Source organism: Protopterus annectens, chromosome 6.part0, assembly GCF_019279795.1.
Source record: "Protopterus annectens isolate FY-2018-M chromosome 6.part0, PAN1.0, whole genome shotgun sequence".
NCBI lineage: Eukaryota > Metazoa > Chordata > Ceratodontiformes > Protopteridae > Protopterus > Protopterus annectens.
Window position 1 is genome coordinate 102,300,361 of NC_056737.1, and position 26,040 is coordinate 102,326,400.

General features: G+C 43.7%; 1 protein-coding gene across 3 annotated transcripts in view; it reads left to right on the forward strand.

Moving 5' to 3' along the window:
* Positions 1-26,040, forward strand: part of AQR (aquarius intron-binding spliceosomal factor) — a 2,539,865-nt gene that overhangs the window by 981,053 nt on the left and 1,532,772 nt on the right. For all 3 annotated transcript variants that reach the window (XM_044073871.1, XM_044073874.1, XM_044073872.1), the window contains one exon: positions 5,957-6,135. In XM_044073871.1, coding sequence (XP_043929806.1) covers positions 5,957-6,135 — 179 coding nt within the window. The remainder of the gene's footprint in view (positions 1-5,956; positions 6,136-26,040) is intronic.

Genomic DNA, 26,040 nt, shown 5'->3' on the forward strand with positions numbered 1-26,040 from the left:
ATGGCAAGTCTCGGTTACTTTTGTTAGAGCTCATTCTACTAGGGCTGTTGCCTCTTCTGGTGATTTCTTCAAAGGGTTGGACACCATTTCCATCACTGAAGCTGCTACCTGGTCTTCAGTACATACCTTTACTAAGCATTATAACTTGGAGATGGTATCTAGAGCCAGAACAGGTTTTGTTGAAACGATTTTATGTGGGTTTGTTGAGGGCTGTTCCCAACCTACCACCCTCCCATTCTGTTTCTTTAGCTTTTATACTCTCTGTTCAGTACTAAATAGTGCAACAGTGATATAGAAAGACATAGTAAAGTTGTGTAAAATCTTACCATAATAGTAGATGTTCTTCTCTTCACTGTTGCAGTATTCACTCCCTCCTTCCAACCCCTTTTTGTTTGTTCTGCATTTTTTTCCGTCTGTGCATGGACTCCTTTGTCCTATGACGACTTTCTCTTCTGGGGTTAATGTAGTTCTAGGTAGTTGTGCCCGTACATCCTTTTTATGCCCTACGTTCTCTGTGGGAAGCATAAATGTAATGTATGACACAAACAAGATCTCTTTTAATCTTATTTTTACTGGCCAAGTGACGGGCTGCCCAGGGCAGGATATCACTTCTGTACCGAATACTGCAACAGTGAAGAGAAGGACATCTGCTGATATGGTAAGATTTTACTCAGCTGTATTTTCTGTCACTTTGCTGTGTCATCACTACCATGCATACCTCTCAACTGTCCAGAATTTCCTGATTTTTGCCCCATATTTTTGGTCTATTTTGATATTCTGGCAAATCACTGAGGATTGACGTTACTAAATAATGACACACATTTGAGTTTCAGACTTCATATCCTTCAGAAAATGTACACTAGCAGAAATACTGTTACTCTAGCATATTTCTAAGTTTATAAGAGCAATATTTAAAAGTGTTCTGTATTTTTGGGTCTTTGTTCCCCATTATTTTAGGCTTTATCCAGATTTTTTGTGCTAAGAGGTTGAGGGGTACGCTATCATGTGAGTAAGCTGGAATGGACACAGTTTGAATGTTACCATAGGTTCATAGGTAGGTACTAGGCTATCGGCCCAAGGGCCTACATAAGCCTAGCCAGCAAGGTTCCATAACTTACACCACCCAAGAAAGTTATTTTCCTGTGCCACTGTCCAGCAGATACGCAGAAGTGATCCCCGGGGTGTATTTCCTATTTCCCATCCACTCATCACGATTTTTCTTGAAGAGTGCTAATGAAGAACTTTGCTTGACATAGATGGGTAGCTTGTTCCAGAGTATAGGAAGTCTCTGGGACAGGAATCTATCCCTCCAGTGTGTCTTGTGTATTGTGGTGACTAGGTTTAGGTCCCTAGAGCATGTAGCTCGGAGGGATTGGGATTTCTTTAGGTGTAGCATGTCCAACAGCTCTGGGTTTGACATAGCTTTATATGTTAGGCAGAGATCACCTCGGAGTAGGCGATATGCTACGGAGTAAAGCTGGAGTTTTTTGAGGCGGTCAGTGTAGGGCATTTGTTTGAGGCCAGTAATCCTCTTTGTGAGGTACTTCTGTGGCCTTTCCAGCTGCTGCAGATGTCTTGTGAGGTACATTCCAAAAGGGGTGTTGTACTGTATAATGGGTCTAATGAGTGACGAGTAGAGGGGAACAATGACCTCTTTTTTCCTGGATGAGAACCCTTTTATGATGAGGTGTGCCACGTAGAAGGACTTCCTGACTACTGTGGCGATGTGACTATCAAAGGAGAGACTACTGTCCACTTGGGTCCCAAGGTCTCTTATCACGCATTCGGTGTTAAGTAGATTATTGCTTATGTGGTAGTTCATGGGTACAGAGTTTTTACCAAAGGGAATGACACTACACTTTTTGGCATTTAGCTTGAGGCCATGGCTCTGACACCAGGCATCTGTCTCAGTGAGGCCCTTCTGTAGATGTCCACATCATTTGGGGACTTGACTATGGCTTCTAGTTTGCAGTCATCTGCGAACTTCATTAGCCAGAGGCCTTCTGTTTTAGCCTGTACTTCAGAGAAGTAGATACCAAACAGGAGAGGTCACAGGACGGAACCCTGTGGTACTCCACTTTTCACTGCTTTGAGGTCAGATTTGGAATCTGCAACTTTTACAGTGTGGGTTCTGTCAGTGAGCCAGTTTGCAATCCATCTTGTGACATAGGGATTTATACCTAGTTTAGTGAGTTTAGCTATAATTCCAGAATGGGCGATGGTGTCGAAAGCCCTGGCAAGGTCAAGATAGGCTGTGTGAACCACCCTACCTTCATCCACGGCTTTGGTGACTGCCTCAAAGAAGTCGATCAGGTTCAGGAGGCATGATCTGCCTTTCACAAACCCGAACTGGGTAGGATCCAGAGTTTGGAGGTTACCAGTGTCTTTGTTTATGAGTTCCATGATGATACATTCCATGGCCTTGCAGACCAGGCTCGTCAGGCTAATAGGTCGATAGTTCCCGGGATCAGTGGTGCCTCCCCCTTTGTGGAGTGGGATAACTGTTGCTGTGTGCCATTCAGTGGGCACAAAGCCTGATGCAAGGCTATTATTGAACATGGTGCTTAAGTGGGGAGCCAGTTCGTTCTGAAGTTTGTGTAAAACGCAGCCTGGGATGTTGTCCGGTCCCATGGATGCTGTGTTTTTGGCTTTAGAGAGTGCAGCTTTTACCTGCGTAGTTGTGATTACAGGAACTCTGCATCCTTCCTGTATAGATATGGGCCCTTTAGGGGGGTAAAGGATGTTGGCAATATCAGTTGGTTCTGTAATTTTCGTGCCTTTGTGCTGTAACGCAGAGCAGATCTGGGTGTTGCCATCTAGATTCTTGACATAGCTATAGAATGCTTTGTGGTTGTCCTTGGATTTAGTGGCGATTTTGTTTTCGTAGCTAGCTTTGGAGGATCGTATAAGGGATCTCAGCTTCTTACTGAGGCTGACCAGGGAGCTCCTCCACTCATGGGATTTTTACTCTGTTTTGCAACAGTTTCTTACTTCTGTTGTACAGTTTGTTTATGGCAGGGGACCACCAGTTTGGTTTCCTTTTTTTGGAGGATAGCGTATTGGTTCTGTTTGGGATAGCACGATCCATGCACTTGTGTAAGTGCTTATAGAATGCATTTGTATAGGAGTTAGCAGTTGTAACTGTATTGTCCATCTGCATGGGTGTCATGAAGTTCAACACTTCTGTCTTAAGAAACATGAAGTTGGCTTTGGAGAAATTTTTACTGTGGTTTCCTTAATGGGGGGTGGGGGCGGGATGTGGATATCAAGGGTGATAAGCTTATGGTCGGATCGGACCAATGAGGAGTTGACTTCAGGTGTGGAACACCGGTCACTCATGTTGGTAATGACTAGGTCTAGGATACAGTTGCCCATGGTGGGGGTGTGGATAAGTTGATCTAGGGCATTGGAGTTTATGAATTCCAGAAAGCGTTGAGCTAAGGAGTTGGTACACGAGTCGTTTTCCTAGTTAATAGTGGGGTAGTTGAAGTCGCCCATTATTTGGGTTTTTGGTTGAACCCTAATATTTTCCAGTACATCAAGAAAAGAGGAGTGGGAATCCTGGGGCATGGTGGGGGATCTGCAGCAAGGTAAAATTTGGATTGCAGTTTTGCCCAGAGTTAGTTGCACTTGGATAACCTCGGATGCATTATGCTGAGCAACTAGTCTGGAGGTGTGGATATCCTTAATGAATATGGACACACCTCCACCTTTGGTGTTTCGGTCCAGATTACATGGCCGAAAAGTGTGGTATGAGTTATAGCCTGGTAGTGCAGGGGTGCTCTCTGGAGTCTTGAACCAGGTCTCAGTCACTGCACAGATATCGATGTTCTCCATTTTAAGGAGTGCCTCGAGTGAGTGCATTTTGAGATTTAGACTTCTAGCACTGAGTAAGCATTACCCTCAGTTTTTGCTTGCCTGTTCCTGTTACGGTGGTGAATTTGTTATTTGAACCCTGCCTAAAAAAGGCACTGTAGGGGCAGCAAGAGCCTTAGCCAGTATCCGAAATCCCAGGGACGACAGGTGCAGGCCATCTGTGGCAAAGCATCGTGGTCTGTCGACCATGCCATCCCAAGCAGACAGATACTGGATCCCCTTAGAATGACACCAGAAGCTTAGCCATGTAGGACTAATCATTGTCAGACCAGGAATCAAATGCTTATTAGGTACTGCAGACTGTTAGAGTGATACCAAAAGCTGTACAGTATCATTTTGGCTATTTGTTTTGATAACAACAGTGAAACTAGACACAGATTCGTACAGATGTAAGGTTAAAAGAGAAAAGTGTTGAAAACATAATGAGTGAAGTAACTCACTAAGATGTAGCATGTACACTAGGAAGTGCACTTGGCTAGTAGTTGGAAAGCAGCAAAAAATAAAATATGATGTGAAAGGAAAAGATGAGTTTATACTCATTTTTAAACGTTGCATCACTCATGCTGCTGCAGTTATGTAAGGTTTGATTTTCTGCCACAAGGTCTAGCAGGAGCAGGACCAAATGGAGGGAGCCAATGTGGCTATGGCTGCCATCATGAAAGAGGGGAACTTCCTTTCATTTTGTTGGGATAGCATCTTACCCTCCCAGGCGTCTGAGAGCAGAAAATGCATTCTTCATAGCTACCAAGGAGCAGCAGTGGTAACTTCTAGCCATTTTTCTCTGAATTTTACTCCAAAGCATGAAATGAAAGGAAATTATGGAAATGCATACAGGAATCTTTCATGCCATGAAAATGGAGAACATGTCCACCATCATATCTACCTGAACTGTGCAGAACAGAAGGAAAACTGCATTTTTCTGTGTACCAAACAGGTCACTCTCTAAGGTAAACTAATCCAAACTACATCCTTGGCTCCAAGACAGGACTGGAACTGTGACTCGAGGGAGCTTTCCAGCATGTTCACCTTCCTCATGATAGGAACGGCTGTAACAGAGGCACCTTGTTCCATGGCACACAGTCAGGCCTACATATATGCCTTACAAGTGGAAGACATTCTAATTCAAAGTGGAGAGCATTATATGAGAGCACTGGAGAAGTGAGACAAGGGAGAAAGACAAAGATTTAGATCAGAGAATATATCCAGAAACATCCTTTAGTGACTTTGAAGCAAGAATAGATTAAATCTCACTTATTAGGAGTCAGTCTGTACAGACTTCATTTAAATTATAAAAATGAGTTGAGGGAGGGATCAGGGACTGAATGAGTTTAATATTGTAGGTGTGGCAAGACTGTGTGATTTAAGGACATCTTGCAGGAGTGGATGAAGAGCCTGCAGGAAGATTGGTATGCTGGAAGCTGAGATGTATGATCTGAAGATGAGGTTTGCAGAACTTAGAGCCTGTGGCAATGTGTTACAGGCAGACAGCTGGAGACCGAGCAGAACCTGAGTAAATGTAGTGCAGGTTGACAGAAGGAAGGAAGGGAAGACTAGTCAGGAGAGGGAAGAATGAGACAAGAAAAGCAGGAGCAGAGGGGAATCTGGCTAGATCATAAAGTCTTAAGAATGAAATCTGAGCTCTAGAAGAGGTGGACAGAACAGACCTGAAGATGGCAAATATGCTAGGTGCAGAAAAAATGGAAAAACGTATGGGCATGACTGAGGGGATAAAGTGAAGTACCCCCACCACATATGCATTCATATGTATCATTTATATCTATAACTGTAGACATTTCTGTGGCCTGTATTCAGAGTTTATGAAACAGCCACTGTTTTTCCTCAAGTCTGTCATCTCAGTCAGGCAGCTTGTTTTGAATTTTTATTAAATTAATTTTTTTCTGCATTAATTATTGCAGTTAAGTGAATTGAGCTGGCTAAACAAAGCAGAACTGCTGCCTATAGATTATCATCATTCAAGCAGATTAGAAATTAAGAAAAATGCATTAGTGGCTTTGCATTGTAACATTTAGAGTTTTCAGTCATTGCATCTTTTATTGTGAATCTGTACTTTCCTTTTCAGGCAGTCCGAATATGGAGGAGTTGTGTTTGGTGGTTGGGCTAGAATGGCTCAGCCAATTGTCACCTTCACTGTAGTTGAAGTAGCAAAACCAAACATTGGTGAAAACTGGCCAGCGAGGGTAAGAGCTGATGTCACAGTAAATCTGAATGTCCGACACCAGATAAAACAGGAATGGGAAGGTAATGCACTACAAAGTTTATCACATTTGCCGAGACAGATTATGTTTTTTTATTACTAATTGTTGGAGATTAAATATTTATAGTAATTGAAGTCTGCATAAATGTAGGTTATTCTGACAACCAAGGTGGCAAAGTCCAAAATTCCATGGTGGAATGTCTGAAAGGGCAGTCCTATAAACTTGCAGTAAGCATGTATTATTTTCTTCAGATGGCAGATAATCACCTCACAGTGCTGATATGCAGAGAAGAGCCTCCTTCGCCCTGTGTAATTGTAACGAGCTCCTTGGTCATTGCATCTTGGAGCAGGGATGCAGCAACTTCAGAGTATTAACAAATTATTTAGTCTACCATGATGGATTAAGAATTACTAGGCTTACCTTTCTAGGATTTTCTCTCAGCTGTGGAGTAGACGGAGCTGTCTGTTAAGATGTGATTTGGAAAATAATGTAAGCACAATAAAATTTTCTTTCTTTATTAGCCGTGGTGGTACAGAGGTAGCATTGTTGCCTCACAGCAAGAGGTTCTCCTGTTCGACTCGGCTGGAGTGCCTTCTGTGTGGAGTCTGCATGTCCTCCCCGTGGTCGAGTGGCCTCTGAAAGGCATGCATGAATGGGTGTGCCTTCGCTGAAGGTTGGGCGTCGGGCTGGCAACTCGGCACCATAGAAATCTACTGCCAGTCATTAGCGGACCGGAGTTCCGCTGTGGCAAGCCCTAACCGGGAAAAGACAAACAAACATTGTTTTCAAACCTAGCACAGAATAACACACAGGAATCATTGCCCTGGACTAAGCCTTTGCATTGTGTTATTGGGCTGACTCTAAGGAGTGCAAGGGAGGCTTTACTCTTGGGTAATGCAGTTTGTAAATAAATGAATACAGCACATAATAATTTTTATTTTACAAAGGGGCTAGCTGGAGTAGAAGTTAACGTAACCAGGACAAGAGCATCAGAACATGGTGCTGTTGAGGGGGGGGGGGGGGATTGCATCATTTGCAGGAGAAGTGATTATATTTTTAAAACTCTCCCAGTCTGCTGTGCAAACTGGATCAAGATGGAAAGGAACAGGGAGTAAGTACATCAGCTGTTATCCCTACTAGGCTGGACCTAGATGGAAGGGTTCAGGAATACAGAAAAGACTAATTTCAAGAACAGAATAGATGGAAGTGACAGTGTATATTCAAGAAGACATCTGAAACTTGGAGGGAGATAGTTAATACAAAGTAGAAGCAGAAGCTTTAGAGTTTTAGCTAATCGGGAATGGTGGTACTCAATGTGGATGAACTCGGCATACCAGATCGCTATGTAAATATAGTGTAAGGTTAGGAGTGCCATAGGAGGGGAAGAAGTAATGGTCAGGGAAGATCAAGGTAGTTGTTGCAAGGGACTTTAGTATGCCACAAGTAGACTGGAGAATGCTATTGTCCTCATGCACAAGAGACTAGGTAATAACAAAATCAATTATGAGCATGTATTTAGACCAGTGAATGTGGGATTCAGCACAGTAGCATTTTAATTCTAACGCAAGTGTTATTCTTGTGTGGGTATCAAATTATGATTATTTTTCATCTTCTTCACTTTATTTATATATGTTCTTTGTGTTTCACTGTTGCAGTCATCACCTGTGGGTTATCCCTGCTGTGGTAGCCCTCGGCCGGCCCGAATACCAGAATCAATGTTTTTCTGCATCGGCTGCTGTCGCTTGCTTACTGAGGTCAGGTCATCAGTGCTATAAAGCAAGGCAGCCGACGTCATTACACCAGTCTTTCTTGCTGTGGAGCCCGTAGCAGAAGCAGTTCGCAAGTGTGCTGGTCGGTCGCTACCAGAGTTTGAATTACAGCTGAAAACGTCTAAAGCTAAATACTCCATCGAGGAACCCTTTTTCTTGCACTAACCGATGTCTGAAAAAGTTAACAATTGTCTCGCCTGTGGAAAGCAGATCCCACACTGAGACTTCCATTCATAATGCATCCCTTGTTTAGGCCCAGACCACAACGTCCCCTGTTGCCGGTTCTGTGCCCTCTTTAACGTGAGAACCATTTGTCGTAGAGCTCTTATTGTAGCGAGGTATTTTCATCTTCCGTCTTCGCATTCCGAAATGGCGTCCATCAGCCAACAGTCCTTAGACATTCCAAAAAAGCGTAAAGATAAAGATAGAGACAGACCACACAAGGCTAAGCCTTCCAATGACCCTACTGCTAAGCAGGTTGTCAGTTCTCCGGAATTCAGTGACGTGTCTTTGCAGCCCCTGATGCCCGATACAATACATTCATAGACCTCTACCAAGACCCTTTCAGAGTCCGGTTTGCCGCAGAAATCTTCTTCATCTTCCGAGCCTTTGGTTATCTCTGCCTCGGTTGAGTCCAGAGCCGTGACGCAGGCACCGGCTTCTGAGGAGGCTTTTCACACTACCAAATCTAGACAAAAAATGACGTCTTCTCATCCGACAACCATTTCTCTCAGACCGATGGATACTCTTAGGCCTAGAATCAAGGCCACTCTTAGGAACTCTACCCGTAGCCACCATCTTACTTCTGCTCCACCTCCCCAAGTCCAAATGCTTAAAATGGCAGAGGATCTCATCACCCTTATCAGGGGTAGTCAGGCCACAACTTCTAAAAGGAAAAGAGACCCTTCTCCTGAAATACTGACAGAACAGGAATCTGAGGAATCTGATTATTCAGATTTTTGAAGAGGAACAACGGCCTCTGACTGCTTATTAGGATTCAGATGCAGAGGAATCCATTCCTTCTGCCTCCCCACCAGAAGATCTTTCCTTTGGGGAAACCCTTCACACCCTCAGGGAACATTTGCACTGGGAATCCCAGGACTTCTCTCAGTCTAAGAAAAGACTAAGAGAGTTTCTAGACCTGCCCCACCACAGACCCTTGGCCATCCCCCCTATCTTAGAGGTGGTGGATGATGTCTTCCATGAATTCAGCTTAGCTCCTGATGCCTTTCCACCTGCTCCTATAAACCTGACAGTATTACAGAGTACCGGATTCTCACAAATACCTGTACAGAAATCCTGCTGCAGACCTAGAGGTCACTACACAGGGACCAAAAGGTGCTAAGGCTAGTTCTGCAAAGAATCCTATTCCTTCTGACAAGGATTCCGGAGCTCTGGACAGATGCAGTAAAAAAGTGTACACCTCTGCAACCTTAGCTATCAGAGCACTCAACTGTCAGTTCCACATGTTAAAACATCAACAACACACTTTGGATCAATTAAAGCAAAAGATTTCAACCTTTCCTGACTATGCTAATTCGAAAGAGTTAGCAGATTTACTGCACTCTACTTGTCAAGTGGCCAAACACTCATTACACTGTGGATATGATGCCCTAGAAGCTTCAAGCAGGACAGCAGTGCCAGGATCTGTCATTAGGAGACATGCATGTTTGGAGGAACAACCCTCCCTGATCATGTCAAGTCTAAATTAATTGATGCATCCTTGGATAAGGACCGCTTGTTTGGAGCAAAAACAGAAGAGGTGCTTAAAAAGATGGAAGACAAAGAAAAATCTATGCAAACAGTGAAAGATTTCTTTCAGGTACAACCTTCTAGGTTCTGCAGGAATTTTCCCTCAAAGCACTGGTCCTTTCCTGCACCTAGCAGACAGGGGCAAGGTAAACCCCGCAGGGACAGACCACCCAGACTCCTATCCCAGGGACAGCAGAGACCCAAACAGTGGACCACTTCTGCTCTAAAGGCAGGGAGTTCTAAGCCATCCCTCCATGGGAAAAACTCTCAATGACTCCCTGTGCCCTCTTTTCACTCACCAAAAAACTAGGAGGAAGGCTCTCCCTCTGCAAAGAAAATTGGCTTTCTATAACAAAGGACCACTAGTTCTTAAGGATCATTTTTCAGGGATACAAATTCTCTTTCAACAAACTCCCAATTCCAAGAGAGTACCTAGACTTACCTCCAAATCAGTGGGCAGAGGCATTGAAACAAGTCCAAACTCTCATATCCCAAGGGGCAGTAAAACCTGTCCCCTCAGATCAAGCAACCAAAGGCTTTTATTCTAGACGGTTCCTTGTTCCCAGAAAAGAGGGCACTTGGCACCCCATCCTGGATCTATCCATTCTGAACACCTCCCTGGTGGTCCCCAAATTCAAAATGTTAACTTTGCAGCAGCTGCTGCCTATGCTGACAGAAAATGCCTGGTTAGTTACCCTAGACCTAAAATATGCCTACCTCCACATCCCCATAAGGGAATCCTGCAGGAAATTACTTCGCTTCAGAGCAGGCTCATAACACTTTCAGTTCTCTGCGCTACCCTTTGGCTTATCTACTGCTCCCAGGGTATTCACCAAATGCTTACCCCTGGCCATAGTCTTTTGCAGACAGAAAAATGTACAGATTTACCCTTATCTGGATGACTGCCTCATTCAGGCAGAGTGCAAGGAAAAGCTACCCAAGGACCTCCTCTTTGTCAAAACCCCCTAACCTTTTTAGGGTACACCATCAACGAGAAGAAATCAAAGCAAACACCTTCCAGGAAGATCATTTTCTTGGGAGCACTGCTGGACACAGCATCCCAAATGGCCTTCCTATCCCCAGAAAAGCCTCTGCCTCCTGCCTCTCTGTTTTACCCAGCTGGCTTCCAGAAGTCACCTCACTGCAAGGAAGTTCCTGCAAGCCTTGGGGTACATGACATCTTGCATCCTTCTAATTCCTCTGGCCAGTCTTCACATGAGAAAACTTCATTGGTATCTAAAGAACCTTTGGTGTCAGCACTCTCAACCCCTAGAGACACCTTTCCCACTGATCCCCTGTATAAGGGGCGGGTGTCTGAGATGGACAGGGGCCTGTGCCAAGAAAAGGGTTTTTTCCTTCACCCTCCGCCCAACCGTGAACACCATTACCACTGACACCTCAGACATTGCTTGGGGCTCTCACCTAGAAGGTAGGTGCACCCAAGGTCTTTGGGATGCCCAGCACCTTCCCTTACGCATCAACCAGAAGGAAATGATGGCAGTACAAAAGACTCTGACAACCTTCAAACCCCATCTCAAGCCAGGGGTGGTTCTTATCAAAACAGGCAACACAACAGTAATGTGGTACATCAACAAACAGGGAGGACCCAATTTTACCCTGTGTGCAGGCTAGCCATGAACCTGTGGCTGACAGCCTCTTCCATGGGATTACACCTAATAGCCCAATACCTACCAGGGATCAACAACACCTTGGCAGACCACTTAAGCAGAAATGTACTGGACCCCCACGAATGGCAGCTCCACAGAAAAATCTTTTTACAAATCACTCTAGAGTGCGGGACTCCGGAGGTGGATCTCTTTGCTTCACATCTCAATGATCAGCTGAAAAAATTATGTACCAGGGTGTATCACCACCTAGTGTGGAAGGTGGATGCTTTAACCTTCCCCTGGAACTCCCTCTTTGTGTCCGCATTCCCTCCTCTGCCTCTCATTCCCAAGGTACTGATCAAAATAAGAGAGGAGAGACCAAAGGCCATCCTCATTGCTCCAGATTGGCCCAGACAGCATTGGTACCACTTACTGCGCAGCCTGACATTACAGCCTCCCAGGCAGCTTCCCCTGATCTCAGACCTCTTGACTCAGGTGGGGGGGGGGGGTGCTACACCCAAACTTGCAGACTCAAACTGTCAACATGGCTAATACTCTAAAGGCAAACAAAGGGCCCCTTACGCAGGAAAATGGAAAAGATTCTGCTCCTGGACCCATTCCAGAGGGGGCAATACCTCACAACCTTCCATCCCTCTTATCCTGGACTACCTAGCGGAGCTACTTAATAATGGCCTTTCCTTCTCTTTTATTAAAATCCACACCTCAGCCATTTCAGCTCATTTTGATACAGATCAGCATTCCTCAGAGGGGCTTCTAATATCAGAACTCCCAGAACTCCACCCACACCAACCTGGGACCTGAATTATGTTTTGGAAAAACTAACCTTACCACCATTTGAACCTGCTGCTTCAAGAGAACTAAGATATCTACCCACCTTCTTTCCTAACCCTCAAAACAAGGGGGAAAGAATTCTGCACTCACTAGATGTGCACAGACAGCTCGGATACTATCTGGACTGTATTAAACCCTTCAGGAAAACAGACCAACTATTTGTCAACTTTGTCCCAGGGGCCCATTTCCAAGCAAACCGTTTCCAAATGGATATCACACTGTATCCATTTCTGCTACAGATTACATGGGAAACCACCCCCTAAGTCTATTCCTACCCATTCTGCTAGGGCAGCCTCCACTTCCACAGCATTCCTCAGAGGAGTTCCCACCAGGGACATCTTGGAAGCTGCCACCTGGACCTCTGTCCATGCCTTTACCAAGCATTACCACCTACCTGTATTTTCCAAGGATAGGGCAGGGTTTGCCTCTGCAGTTCTGCAGGGCATGCTGACCCATTCCTGGTTCCCTTACTAATCCTACACCCCCCTCCTCAGCTTTGGGAATCCTACCACAGGTGTTGACTGCAACAGTGAAACACAAAGAACATAGTACAGTTGTGTACACTTACCATATATGTAGATGTTCGAGTGTATTCACTGTTGCAGTCCTGGTTACCCTCCCTCCTTCCCCCTTATATCTTCTTTCTTTAGGGAGACATAAGCTTCTAATGGTGCCACCAGGACCACTTTACCATATTTACTTGAGCTCCTAACTGGTTAGGGCAAGAAAAATTGATGTAATGGCATTGACTGCCTTGCTTTATAACTTTGACAGTCAGCAAGCGACAGCAGCCAATGCAGAAAAACATTGACTCTGGTATTCGGGCTGGCCGAGTGTTACCACAGCAGGGATAACCCACAGGTGATGACTGCAACAGTGAATACATTCGAACATCTACATTTATGGTAAGTGTACACAACTGTACTTTCTGTAAAACCCTAATATTCATGAAGTGCACATCCTCCACCAGTGCCCATAATGACATCACACATTGCACGAGGAGATTATCCTTGTCCTTGAGCCTCCTTGATGTCCTTCCATTCACTGGTTGCAGTATTCCTCATGAATGGGATTCCCTGCCTCTGGTAGCCCAACATCTGGCCAGTATACAAAAGCCTACTGTTTCTTTAATGTACAACGTATGTCTCACATGTACACCTCGCATAGCTTAGGGCATAAAGGTGATGTCATATCCTCAGAACTTCTTTGCCGCCAGTCTGAACACCTCTCTCAATAGTCGGTCTTACCGTCTACATCTTTGCAGCCGGTCCGAACACATCTCTCCATCATCGGTCTGAATGCCTACATCCTGTTTGCTGGTCTTCGAGCTGTTGCAGATGCCCTATTGGGGTTTTGTTTTTTCTTGACTTTTGGTTGCTTTTGGGGGGTTAATGTCATCCAGGAGGGGTAAATGCCAGTGTGGGAGAGAGATTCCCCATAAAGACTGCCACAAACAGGGTTTATTTTGCCTATGCGTCTCTCATGATCGTACAACCTGCTGTGTCTGTCGGGCTTTCATACCGAAGACTCTGCATAGTAGGCTTTCTTGCCTTGCTTTGTATCTAGAGAATCAATGACTTAAGCTTCTCGCTAAGGATACCATGGAAGGAAAGAAGGTTAAGAAACCAAGACGGGAATCTTCTTCTGTCCAGCCTCTGCTGGATGTTTCTCCTGAGGTCAGTGAGAACCTGGAGGCTTGCCTGGCTTTGTTGTCAGATTCCTATGCTGTGACTGGGTTGGAGGCTGGCAGGGATCCAGCTTTCAGCACATCCGACGAGGCTTTGCAGGCATCCGTTTTGGATGTTCAGGAGGAACCACAGATGATTATTTCTGAGGGGCCTAGGATGTTCCTCAGATTTTAGTTAGGGAAGAAGTCCCAAATGCTGTTATTGAATGCCATCCTGGGTCAGAGATTTGTAAGTTTTACAGGGCAGACGTCCCATTAAAGATGAAACAGGAAATTAAACATACCTGTCCTGCTCCTAGGGATCCACAGAGTGAGTATCAGGCCTTCATTCAGGGTTTGTTTAATGATTTGATGGCATTAAAACCTCCTCAGGGAGTTTCTGTTCCATCTTCCCCTTGGTCCTGTACTCCCCTTAAAAGCCCCAGGGGAAACAGGACTCCTCTGAGGAGAAGTTGGATTCTGATGAGGAATCCCTTACTTACTCTTCTCATATTCCTTCTCCTTTGGACTGTGGGTCAGAGGCAAAAGTAGTCTTATCAGTCCTGAAACTGCCTTCGAAGAAATGTCTTTTGGGGAAACGGTCTCCAGGATGATGACATTTGTTTTTAATGGGATTGTGCTCAGGCCTCTGAAATCCATAAGAGGTACTATGAGATGCTGCAGATAGAATCTCTAAAACCTTCTGCTATTCCTCCTGTTTTGGCTACTTTGTTGGATGCATTTCCAATGCCTGTAAAGCTCCTGATTCTCTTCCTTCTGCTCCCAAAAAAACTAATAGCTTTCATAGGGTTCTTGAGTACTGTAATTTTTTTGTACAAATGTTCTGCTGCTGATCCCTCAGTGATGTCTGTAGCCTCTGACAAACCCTCTCATTTGCTTCCTTCACCCAAGTTACTGCCTTCTGATAAAGACAGCAGAATAATGGAAAGGCTATGTAAGAAGGTTTATACCTCTGCTACCTTGGCTTTTAGGGCTATTAATTATCTGACCCATATGTCCAGGTATGCGTTGGCTCTCTTTTCAGGTTATTTCTGGTCTCCCAGACTCTGATGGTAAAACGTCTGCCTTTTCACCTGTTAGGGACTTCCTCTCAGGTGGTTCATCATTCCATCAAGTGTAGTTATGATGCAGCAGATGTCTCTTCTAGGGCTTCTGCTTTTGTTTCAGGGTTGAGGAAGTATTCTTGGCTTCACTTTTAACCACTGCCTGATGATATCAAGGTGAAGTTGATGGATGTCCCTCTTAGTAATAAACACTTGTTTGGAGAAGCTGCTGCTGGTTTGTTTAAGTCCCTTCAGGATAAGGGGAAGGGCTTACAGGAACTCAAGGATGTGTTTGTCTCTCCTGTTCTTAAATTTCAAAGAAACTACCCCATTAAACCTGGCTTTGTTCGCAGGCAATCTCGCCATCCTACTAAGGGCAAAAAGAGTGACAAACAGGCTTCTCCTGCTAAGGGTACTCAGATTTCAGGGAATTAGAAATCTTCCTTTCCAGATAAACAAGGTGCTGTCTGACTATCCGTCTCTTCCCAGCCACATTCCTGTTTCTGTTCACCTTTCTCTCTCTTCCTATTTTTCCTTCATATTACTCAGTATTCTTAGGTTCTGTCCATTATTTACCAGGGGTATATCATGGTGTGGAAATTCTGTCCCCCTTTTTTGGGCATTCCTCACCATCGTTGGGAACAATTCCCTTTTTTCCCCAGAGATACTTCAAGACCTTTTGACTCAAGAATACTATTCAGGAGGTGCCTGTGTCCCAGAGGGGGGAGGGGGTTTTACTCTAAAATGTTTCTAGTTGCCAGAAAACAGGGTACTTGAAAACCAGTCCTTGACTTCTTTCATCTAAACAGTTGTCTGAAGGTGCCCACTTTTTGAATATTGTCCCTTCAGACTCTTGTCGCCTCTTTTGCTTCCTCAAGCTTATATGGTGTCTCTGGATCTCAAGAATGCTCATCTCCATATTCCGATTCATCCCCTTTTCAGGAAGTTTTTGCATTTCTCTGTTGCTTGCTGGCATTTTCAGTTCTCTGGTTTGCCCTTTTTACTGCCCCAAGAGTACTCAGCAAATGCCTTGTTCCTGTGATTGATTTTTGCAGGCTTCAGGGGATCTAAGTATTTTCTTATTTGGACGGCCTCCTGTCTAGAAATCCTTCTACAAAATCTTCATTTTTGCCATTTCCTTTCTTCAGAGCCCGGGGTTCACAATAAACTTCAAAAAGTCTTCTCTGACTCCTCCTCAGGATCATGCTTTTCTAGGTTGCAGGTTTCAGAAGGTGCCTATGCAGGCATCCGTGCTCCTCCCAAGGCCTTAATTCCCAGTGTTATGTTGTCCTAGCTTGACTTCATTCATTGCTGGTTGGGTTCGGAACCGAGAATTGGTTCTGACTCTGCCTATACAAAACATTGAGAGCTTCCACTGGCTCATGGCTACACCCCTATCCCATCATGCATAGAGAAGTATACCCAGATCTCATTTGCTGCTAAACAAGGTCTGGTGCTTCCATCCAGGCTCTAGGCTAAGTGGAAACTTTTTTTCAGTTTATCTTAGTGTTATTGCAAAATGTTACAATACCTTGCATATTTCTAACTTGTATACTACTGTGGTAGTATTTTGAGAGTGTTCATTGCTCCTGTTGTGCTGTTCTGTTGGCTGTCGTCTACTGCTAGTCCCATCTGGTTTTATTTCTCCCTATCTCCAGTCCCAAACTCGTTTAAGTTAGAGTGTTTCTGGTTATTATTCTTATTTCTTTTCTTGTTTGGTAGTCCATTTGAGTTAGAGGGCTCTCTTCAGCCCGTTTGGCTTTCCCATCCCTTCTTTTCCGTTTTTCTGTTATAGGAGTTAGTCGTTTTAATTAGAGACTTCTCAGCCTGTTATTGTACATAGTAATTTAGCGTCTTTTGGCTGTGTGTGTGTGCTAACCTTGCATATTAAAAAAAAAAAAGTTGATTTTCTTTTCCAGTTGTGTGTTCCTAGGTAGCGTTCTTGTTTGGTTGTTGACTGCTGTCGAGAATGTCTAAGGATACTAGAGAAACAAAACCTTCGGGTTTTAAGATGTGTGATAAATGCAATCAGCAAATGTCTTTTGACAGATGGACAGCACCTTCACGAATCATGTTCCTTCTGCCATGCCTTTAGTTCCAGGCTGTTAATGGAGAGAAGGAACAAATTGATAGTGAGAGGTTTGTTAAAAATGCCCTTTTCAGAGGCTTTAGAAGGGAATCATGGTTCTTCAAAAACAGCTCAACAATACCCATCTTCAAGATCTGAAAAATCTACTAAAAGATAGTCTTCTACTGCTCCAATATTGGAGCCGATTAAAAAGATTGCTAAAGACTAATCTTCAGACCCGAAGGTTGTTGGGCCCAAAAAATCTCCTTTGGCTCCCATTGTCATTTCAGGGCTGACAGAGTTCCCGTTTTGGAGTCAGTCCCCAGTCTTGGAACTGGTCTCACCAGTGCTGAGATGTCCTTTGTTACAGCCTGTGAGGTCTCTGACTCCATCCTCTCGATCCTCCAAGACCTGACAGACGATGATGTAGAGTGGGTGGTCAAGAGACTTTTATGGAAACCGGCACTGATCAAGATACTGTTGACTCCGACCCAGATGGATTCAGGGCCGACCATCATCTCTTCCTCTTCGTCAATTCCTCCACCAATCCATTCCAGGACTTTGGAGCTAGAGTGCCTGGATCTGATTGTAGCGGAATCGTCGGTGCCAAGACCTGCTCCAGGATGTTCGGGCCCGACTACCGCTCCGACCTCCTTGGTTCCATCAGATTTCGAGGGGTCTAGGAGCCGACGCTCCCCCGTTGGGTCTGGGGAGGAGAGTCGAGTTGTACAGTTGTCCAACCCGAATCTACCTGTTGGAGCTTCGGCGCAGGTAAGCTCAGTGCCTACATCGGCCTCGGAGCTCACTGCCTTGGTTCAGGGGAGTTCCTCTGGTTCCTTGGAGCTGGGAACCTCCTTGGAGCAGTGCTGTGGCATTTTTGAGGTGATGAAGAGAGTGCTGTCACCTCAGACAGCTCCACTCTCAGGTCCAAGTACTTTCCCCCACAGCGCTAGTGTCCGTCTCTTTGCCATCGCTCCCACCCAGGCGTGGAGACCCAAAGCCCCAGGATGCCCCACTGGGCGAAGCAGTCTCTTCCGAAACCTGTCCTGAATACCCCTCTGAGGAGGTCCCTCAGAAGAGATTAGGCAAGAGGAAGCATTTAGACTCCCCTGAGGAGTCCATCACTTCAGACACAGACCTCAATGAGTCAGAAGGGTCCCCACGGTCACCCTCTGAGGATGTCTCTTTTGCAGACATCCTAGAGATTCTTAAGTTGAGAGGTGGCTGGAAGCCCATCAACCCTTCTGAGGATGACTCTGTTAATCTGGAGGCTTTTGGGTCTCACCCTACCACCTCTTGGGTATCTCCACCTTTCGATCAACTCATGAACGTAGTCAGTCAGAAGGTGTGGGGCTCTCCAGACTCATTGGAGCCTGTTCCTAGGAGGCTATATAGATTCATCACTGCGCCTCCATATAGGGAATTTCTCAGTAAAGGTGTCCTGGTAGATACTATGATGGTGACGGCAACCACCAAAAAGGAATTGTCTGAGATATCCTCATCTGTCTATCCACCGAATAAAGAATCTCGAACAGTGGACAGATATGGAAAGTGTATGTTTTCTTCAGCATCCTTTGCCTTTCGGTTGCTGAACTACCTAACCCATTTCACTAGGCTTCAGAGCGATCTCCTGAAGGAGCTAGGAGATACCCTCCAAGGTTCTGTAGCTACGGAGGTCTCGGACAAGATTACCTCCCAGCTCTCCACCTTAAATTCTATCATGAATTCCTCCATGCAACTTATTTCCTATGCAGCCGATGGAATGAGTAGGGCAGCAGGTACAGGAATTTCCTTAAGGAGGCATTACTGGATGCACTTATGCAATGTCACGGGAGCGCTACAGAATCCTGAAAGCCCAAAATCCTGAGACCAAAATTCTAAAAACTCAAAATATTGAAAACTCAAAATCCTGAAAACACACAGGATACCAGCACTTACTATATTCCAGCACAAGTATATACAGAAACATATTATCCTTCAACTATATGCAGGGGGGCTGCGCCCCCCGCACCCCCTGCTACTTAAATATATCAGCTCCGAGACTGCACTTCACTACACTAAGTGCAATCTTGGAGTTGATAATTTAAGTAGCAGGGGGTGTGGCTGGTGCAGCCCCCCACATGGGGGGTATACTTGGAGAACAGTAATATAGTTTGTGTTTTATTTGTTTTTCTATGTACTTGTGCTGGAATATAGTAAGTGTTGGTATCCTGTGTGTTTTCAGTATTTTGAACTTTCAGGATTTTGGTCTTTCAGGATTCTGTGGTGCTCCCGATTTCACAGACCCCTTCAAGTCTTCCTTTATTAACGCCCTTTTTGATGGCTCATCCTTGTTCGGGCGAAAGGTTAAAGAGATCCTAACCAGGTGCAAACAGGAGGGGAAAGACTCTTTCTGCCATTGGAGTCCATTTCTTCCTCCCTACTAGACCTTATCCCAAAAGTCGAAAACAGGGGGAAATGTGGTTTTGTAAGTCCCAAAGAGCTTTCCCAGATGCACATGGTGATTCTTCCCCCAGGGGCAAAGGGAGAAGTAACAGTGGAAGACACCGGCCACACAGCAGAGGGGGTCCGCAAAACCAGGGTGACAGGGACTCCTTTGGTAAACCCTTTCAGCACTCCTGAAAGGAGACCCGTCTGTCCATCTCTGGAAGCAGTTGGGGGTCGCTTGTCATTGTACCCAAATGACTGGCTAGAAATCACAAGAGACAAATGGGTACAAATTATCATATTCAGAGGTTATCACATACCCATTTTCCTCTCCCCATTAGAAAAAAAATCAGTCCCAGATGTTCCACCCAGTCAAATGGATCATGCAACTCTAGAGGTACAAACGTTGCTAGAAAAAAAGAGTCATCCAAAATGTCCCCAACATGAACACAACATGAACAATGTCCACAACCAGTAGCCACAGTGACCATGGACGCTTCCCAGATAGGGGGGGGGGCATTATCTGGGGAGGACTGTCCAAGGTATTTGGCAGGAAAATGAGTACCACTTGCATATCAACATCCTAGAGATGAGAGCGATGCTGTTGGCGTTGCAAGCATTTCAGAACTCCCTTCCACTAGGAGCAATTGTAGTTCAGACAGACAACATGTCGCGGTGGTGTGGTATATAAACAAACAAGGAGGAACCAAATCCTACTCCCTATGTCACGGGGTCCAGACAGTATGGCAATGGGCAGTCTCTTCCCAAAATTTTCTGATAGCAACTCACATCCTGGGGAAGTCCAACTTGATAGTGGAAAAGCTCAGCAGAGCTATTCTAATGCCTCACAAGTGGTCCCTAAAATAGGAGGCTGCAGAAGAGATTTTCCACAAGTGGGGCCAGCCTTGCTGCGACCTCTTTGCCACTTCCATGAATGCCAAATGCAACAGCTACTTTGCCTGATCCCCTCTCAGGAGGAGTCACCAGTGGATGCACTTGTACACGATTGGCCCTCGGGTCTCCTCTATGCCTTTCCCTCATTCCCATTGATCCCCAAAGACCTTCAGAAAGCCAGCACGTTGAGAAGCAACTTGATACTCATTGCCCCGTACTGGCCTCGTCAGATTTGGTTCCCCTTCCTACGGCCCCATCTCCAGAAAAGCCATGGGTTCTGGACCTAGTTCCAGACCTTCTGATTCATCCATCGGGGATGCTTCATCCATCAATTCAAACCCTCAAGTTGACAGCTTGGCTGCTCCAGTTCCACACATAGCCAGGCTTCCAGATATTTCAGAAGAAATAAAGAAATATACTGTGTACCGGATTAAGCAACCAACGACTTGCAGGTATCAAACTTGTAAAAAAAATTATATAGACGTCAGTAGCACACAACAGAGATATTTATTTGAACAAAAAGTAAGCCCTTTCGCGGATGGACTCCGCTTCTTCAGACTAACAATGAGTTAAACCAACTTCACATTTAAAAAGTCTATCTAATCATCATCATCATCTTCTTTCAGCTGTTCCCGTTAGGGGTCGCCACAGCAGATCATCTGTTTCCATTTCTTCCTGTCCTCTACATTATGCTCTTTCACACCAACCGCCTGCATATCCTCTCTCACCACATCCATAAACCTTATCTTAGGCCTTCCTCTTTTCCTCTTACCTGGCAGCTCCATCCTTAGCATCCTTTTCCCAATGTACCCAGCATCCCTCCTCAGCACATGTCCAAACCAACGCAATCTCGCCTCTCTTGCTTTGTCTCCAAACTGTCCAACCTGAGCTGACCCTCTAATGTACTGATTCCTAATCCTGTCCATCCTAGTCACACCCAGTGCAAATCTTAACATCTTTAACTCTGCCACATCCAGCTCTGATTCCTGCCTTTTTGTCAGTGTCACCGTCTCCAACCCATATAACATAGCTGGTCTCACTACCCTCTTGTAGACCTTCCCTTTCACTCTTACTGGTACCCGTCTGTTACAAGTCACTCCTGACACTCTTCTCCACCCATTCCACCCTGCCTGTACTCTCTTCTTCACCTCTCTTCCACATTCATCATTACTATGAACTGTTGATCCCAAGTACTTAAACTCATCCACCTTTACCAACTCTACTCCCTGCATCCTCACCATTCCTCTACCCTCCCTCACATTTACACACATATATTCTGTTTTAGCCCTGCTGACTTTCATTCTTCTCCTCTCTAAAGCATATCTCCACCTCCTCAACCTGGTCCCTACTCTCACTACATATCACAATGTCATCTGCAAACATCATAGTCCACGGGGCCTCCTGTCTGATCTCATCTGTCAACCTGTCCATCACCACTGCAAATAAGAAAGGGCTCAAAGCTGATCCTTGATGTAATCCCACCTCCACCTTAAATGTATCTGTCACTCTCACTGCAGTCCTCACCAATGTCACACTACCCTCGTACATATCCTGTACCACTCTTACATACTTCTCTGCCACTCCCGACTTCCTCATACAATACTACAACTCCTCTCTAGGCACCCTGTCATATGCTTTCTCTAAGACACAAAGACACAGCAAGGCCTTAATTATGCAATAAAGCATTAAAGTGCTAGTACAATATATAATATACAAACCTCAAACCCTACAGCACATATTCATATCTCAACCCATAAAAAGCAAAACTTTAGTCACTCAAGGGAACAATAAAGTGCTAGTGCTACACATAAGTATGAATTCATCTTCCCAAAAGTATGACATCTATTTAAAACACATTAAAAACTTGTATAAAACATATATATAAAAAACATTTATATATATATAAAAGAAATGGCTAGATGTAGATAAATCTTACTTACATTAAATACATAAAAATGCTTAAGAAATAATAATAAAAACATGCATATGTGTACATATCTGCTTGGATACACATGTATGTATCTATACGCACACTAAATTGCTCTAAACAACTAGCATAGAACATGCATAGACAAAATAAAAAAAAAAATATATATATATATATATATATATATATATATATATACATACACACGACTCTATAACATTAAAACATTCTGAGAGTTATGGGAATTCGCATCCTGAATTACTGAGACGCTGGCAGATCCTGAATTTAGAATGCAGCGCCAAATATATGAAGCTACTGAATGAGTTTTTTAGACTGGAGGAGGCAGAATTACTTAAAGACGTACAATGCTTGCAAAGCGAAATAAACACTAATTTTTCAGTTCATACGGTAGCTGACAAGCTAGACAATCTATGTGAGAATATCTCTTTATATGAGAAAAGGCAGTCTGGAACAAAATCAATGAAGAGCCAGAGAGACCTCAATGATTTTGCGACCGGGAACGTTTTTTTCCTGGCAGAGGGAAGGGAACAACATAGAGACGGTTTGATGTAACACAGGAAATGGGCGGAACCCTACAGAACCACTTTCAATCTTTGTGGAAAATACTTTACTTCCCATTTTGAGAGAATGTACTACTGTGTTAAAAGACACAAAGAATTTTCTTGTAGAGTTGGGAACACATGTTGAAGTGCTCGGTGACCCTTATTGTTTTGTCACTTTAGATGTTGAGTCCTTGTTCACAGTTATCCCAAATGACTGGGGTATTGAGAATGTTAGGGACATTTTATGTACTAAGGATATGTCTATAGATAAAATTAATCTTATATGTGCATTACTAGATATTATTCTGGAGAATATATTTATATTTGGTGAGAAACGCTATATACAGAAGGTTGGCGTGGCTATGGGCACGGCCTGTGCCAATACCTGCGCCAACCTATCATTAGTACAATGGGAAATTAGCCATGTGATTAATAACAATAAATTTGCTGAGTCTGTTGTCTGGTACAAGTGCTTTGTGGATGATATTTTCCTCTTATGGCATGATACAGAAGAACGGTTAAAATAATTTTTTGTGTACATCAGTAATGTCACCCCTTTCTTTAGATTTACCTATAAATATTCTGATAGTGAAATAGATTTTTTGGACTTAAAGGTGAAGAGAGAGGTATATTTCATCAGGTGTCCACTGAACTGTACAGGAAACCAGTTAGGAAAAACATTGTGCTTCATAATGGAAGTATGCATCCTAAGCATACCAAGATGAATGTTTTGAAAGGACAGGTATATCGCATTATGAGTTCGCACAATGATGATATCACTCTACGTGCAGCACTCTCTAGCTTAAAACAAGAATTTTTGATGAGAGGCTACAAAGAATGTCAAATTGATAGACAGATAGAACTAGCATGGGATGAAAGACTGGACAGATGTAAACCTTATAGTACTACAGGAATGATACAAACTGGATTAACGAATAGTAATGAAATCAATGCACATTCCACAGGTAATATAAATAGTGAGATGCTAAGGATGCCACTCACGTATGCATGTGATATAAGCTTAGTATGTGATGTGGTAAAGAATAATTGGAATATTTTATCTAACGTCAAGGAACTTAATGGAGTGATAGGAGATGAACCTTGCTTTATCTTTAAAAATAATAGGTCCTTAACAAGACAACTCTGCTATAAGTCTACAGCTGCACATCAATATAATTGTTCACACAGATTAGGTACATACATATGTAGAAGATGCATGGCATGCTCCCATATTTATGTTGGAGGACAGTTCATACATCCACAGAAGGGGTTTAAAATTGATATAAACTTTTACGCTGACTGTCAGACAAAGAATGTGATATACTTTAGTTTCTGTGTTACCTGTTATGCCTTCTATATAGACAGGACAAATCGCGTATTTAAAGATAGAATATTGGAGCATATGAGGGACATAAGGAATATGAAGGAGAGCAATGCACTTGCTATGCATGTTAAAACTGAAGGTTCAGGACATAGTTTTAAATTTTTTGTGTTACAGTTAGTTCATGTGAACAAGAGAGGGGGTGACTTAAATAATCAAACAGAAGCTGTAGAACAGGAATGGATATTAAAGCTTCAAGTGAATAGACCACCTGGTCTTAATAGTGAGGTATCATTGAAGCCATTCCTAAAAGCCCGGAGTTTAAAAGACTAACCCTTGTAATTAAGAATGTTTTAATGTTATAGAATTGTATATATATGTATTTTTATTTTGTCTATGCATGTTCTATGCTAGTTGTTTAGAGCAATTTAGTGTGCGTTGACTGTTTGCTGTTTTCCATATCTGTCGAGGAATTATATCAGACCACAGAAAATGACAACGTGGCCACCAAGACTGCAGGTGTTCAAAAATTGCTGTGATTTGAAACTGTAGCCTTCCAAGTGGTTGACTGATGACATCATTACCTCCAATGTGCAGCACAAGAATGTCGGGCTCAGGGTAGATGGAACACTTCTCTTCCAACAACTGCAGTACTTCGCTCCAATGCATACCTCTTCTTGCAATCCAGTATACCTTCACAGTGGATGTGGGGAAGCTCAAGTTGTACCTGTTTTCAGTTTCGGAGGCATGGCTGGCAGCCCAGTGAATGTAGGAATTGCCACATACCCACACTGTTACTTGTCGTTCTCCTGGATGTGAAGCCATGACAGTGCCAGAAGGTGGACAAACCTGCAGAGGAAAGAAAATGCAAACAGATTACTACTGATATTTGACGGACTGATTTTCTGTCGCTTTGTACTGAAATTCCTGTTTGTATTAAACTAACTTACCTTTAATTTCCCTATAAATCGGATAAAATTTCTCTATTAAATTGTCACATGACTTGTAATTATTCTTAACCAATGTTTTCATGACATGTTGTTGGTGTAATTATTTACACTTTTTTTCTTATTTTATTTTTTAAGACATAAATTACTGTTCTTAAAATATGTTTTAATACTTTGGAGCTCATTTCCCCAGGCCTCCACTGAAAATGGGCTCCTACCCAGTCGGACATTCCTGGTAATCAAATGTCAATACACAAGTAAATAAATATCTGTGCCTGACACAAAGTTGGAATTTCGGCTGACATCTTATCCTTTTTAATTTTAACTGCAGCACTACAGCATATTTTTGCTTCTATGACTTATCACTTTTTTGTCATGCTCAGTCCACTTTCCATATGTTTAAAACCAGTCCCATTTCTTTTTCACACTAATTCTGGGGCCACTTACACATTTTATAAACAAAGTTTTCTTTCCTTTTCACATTAATCATGTTGTGATACAGTTGTTCTTTCAGTTGTTCTTTATCAGCATCCTCACCAGCTCCTTACCACAGTTATTTGCCAAACTCAGATAAATATATTTTGCACAACAAATTTCATAATAGAGTTTTACTTACTTGGTCATGGATGTTTTCCATTCTTCTCACAAGCTGCATGTTACCAATCCTGCATAGCTATCCTCACGCCATTGTGGAGGTCAGTCAAGAACAACACAATGCCCTCCTCAGTTAGGTGAACGCCATCCCTTCTGAACAGGTGAACATCTTCCGCGGTGATGCTGTCATGGCAGATTGTAGATCCACCGACCCTGTGCATCAAGCCATGCATGAACCCATTCTGTAAACGTCTGGCCTTGTGAGCTGCCCATTGACAGTTTGCTGTTTTTCCATATCTGTCGAGGAATTATATCAGACCACACAAAATGACAACGTGGCCACCACGACTGCAGTTGTTCAAAAATTGTTCTGATTTCAAACTGCAGCCTTCTGAGTGGGTGAGTGATGACAGCATTCCCTCCAATGTGCAGCATAAGGATGTCAGGCTCAGGGTTGCTCGAACACTTCTCTTCCAACAACTGCAGGAGTCCGCTCC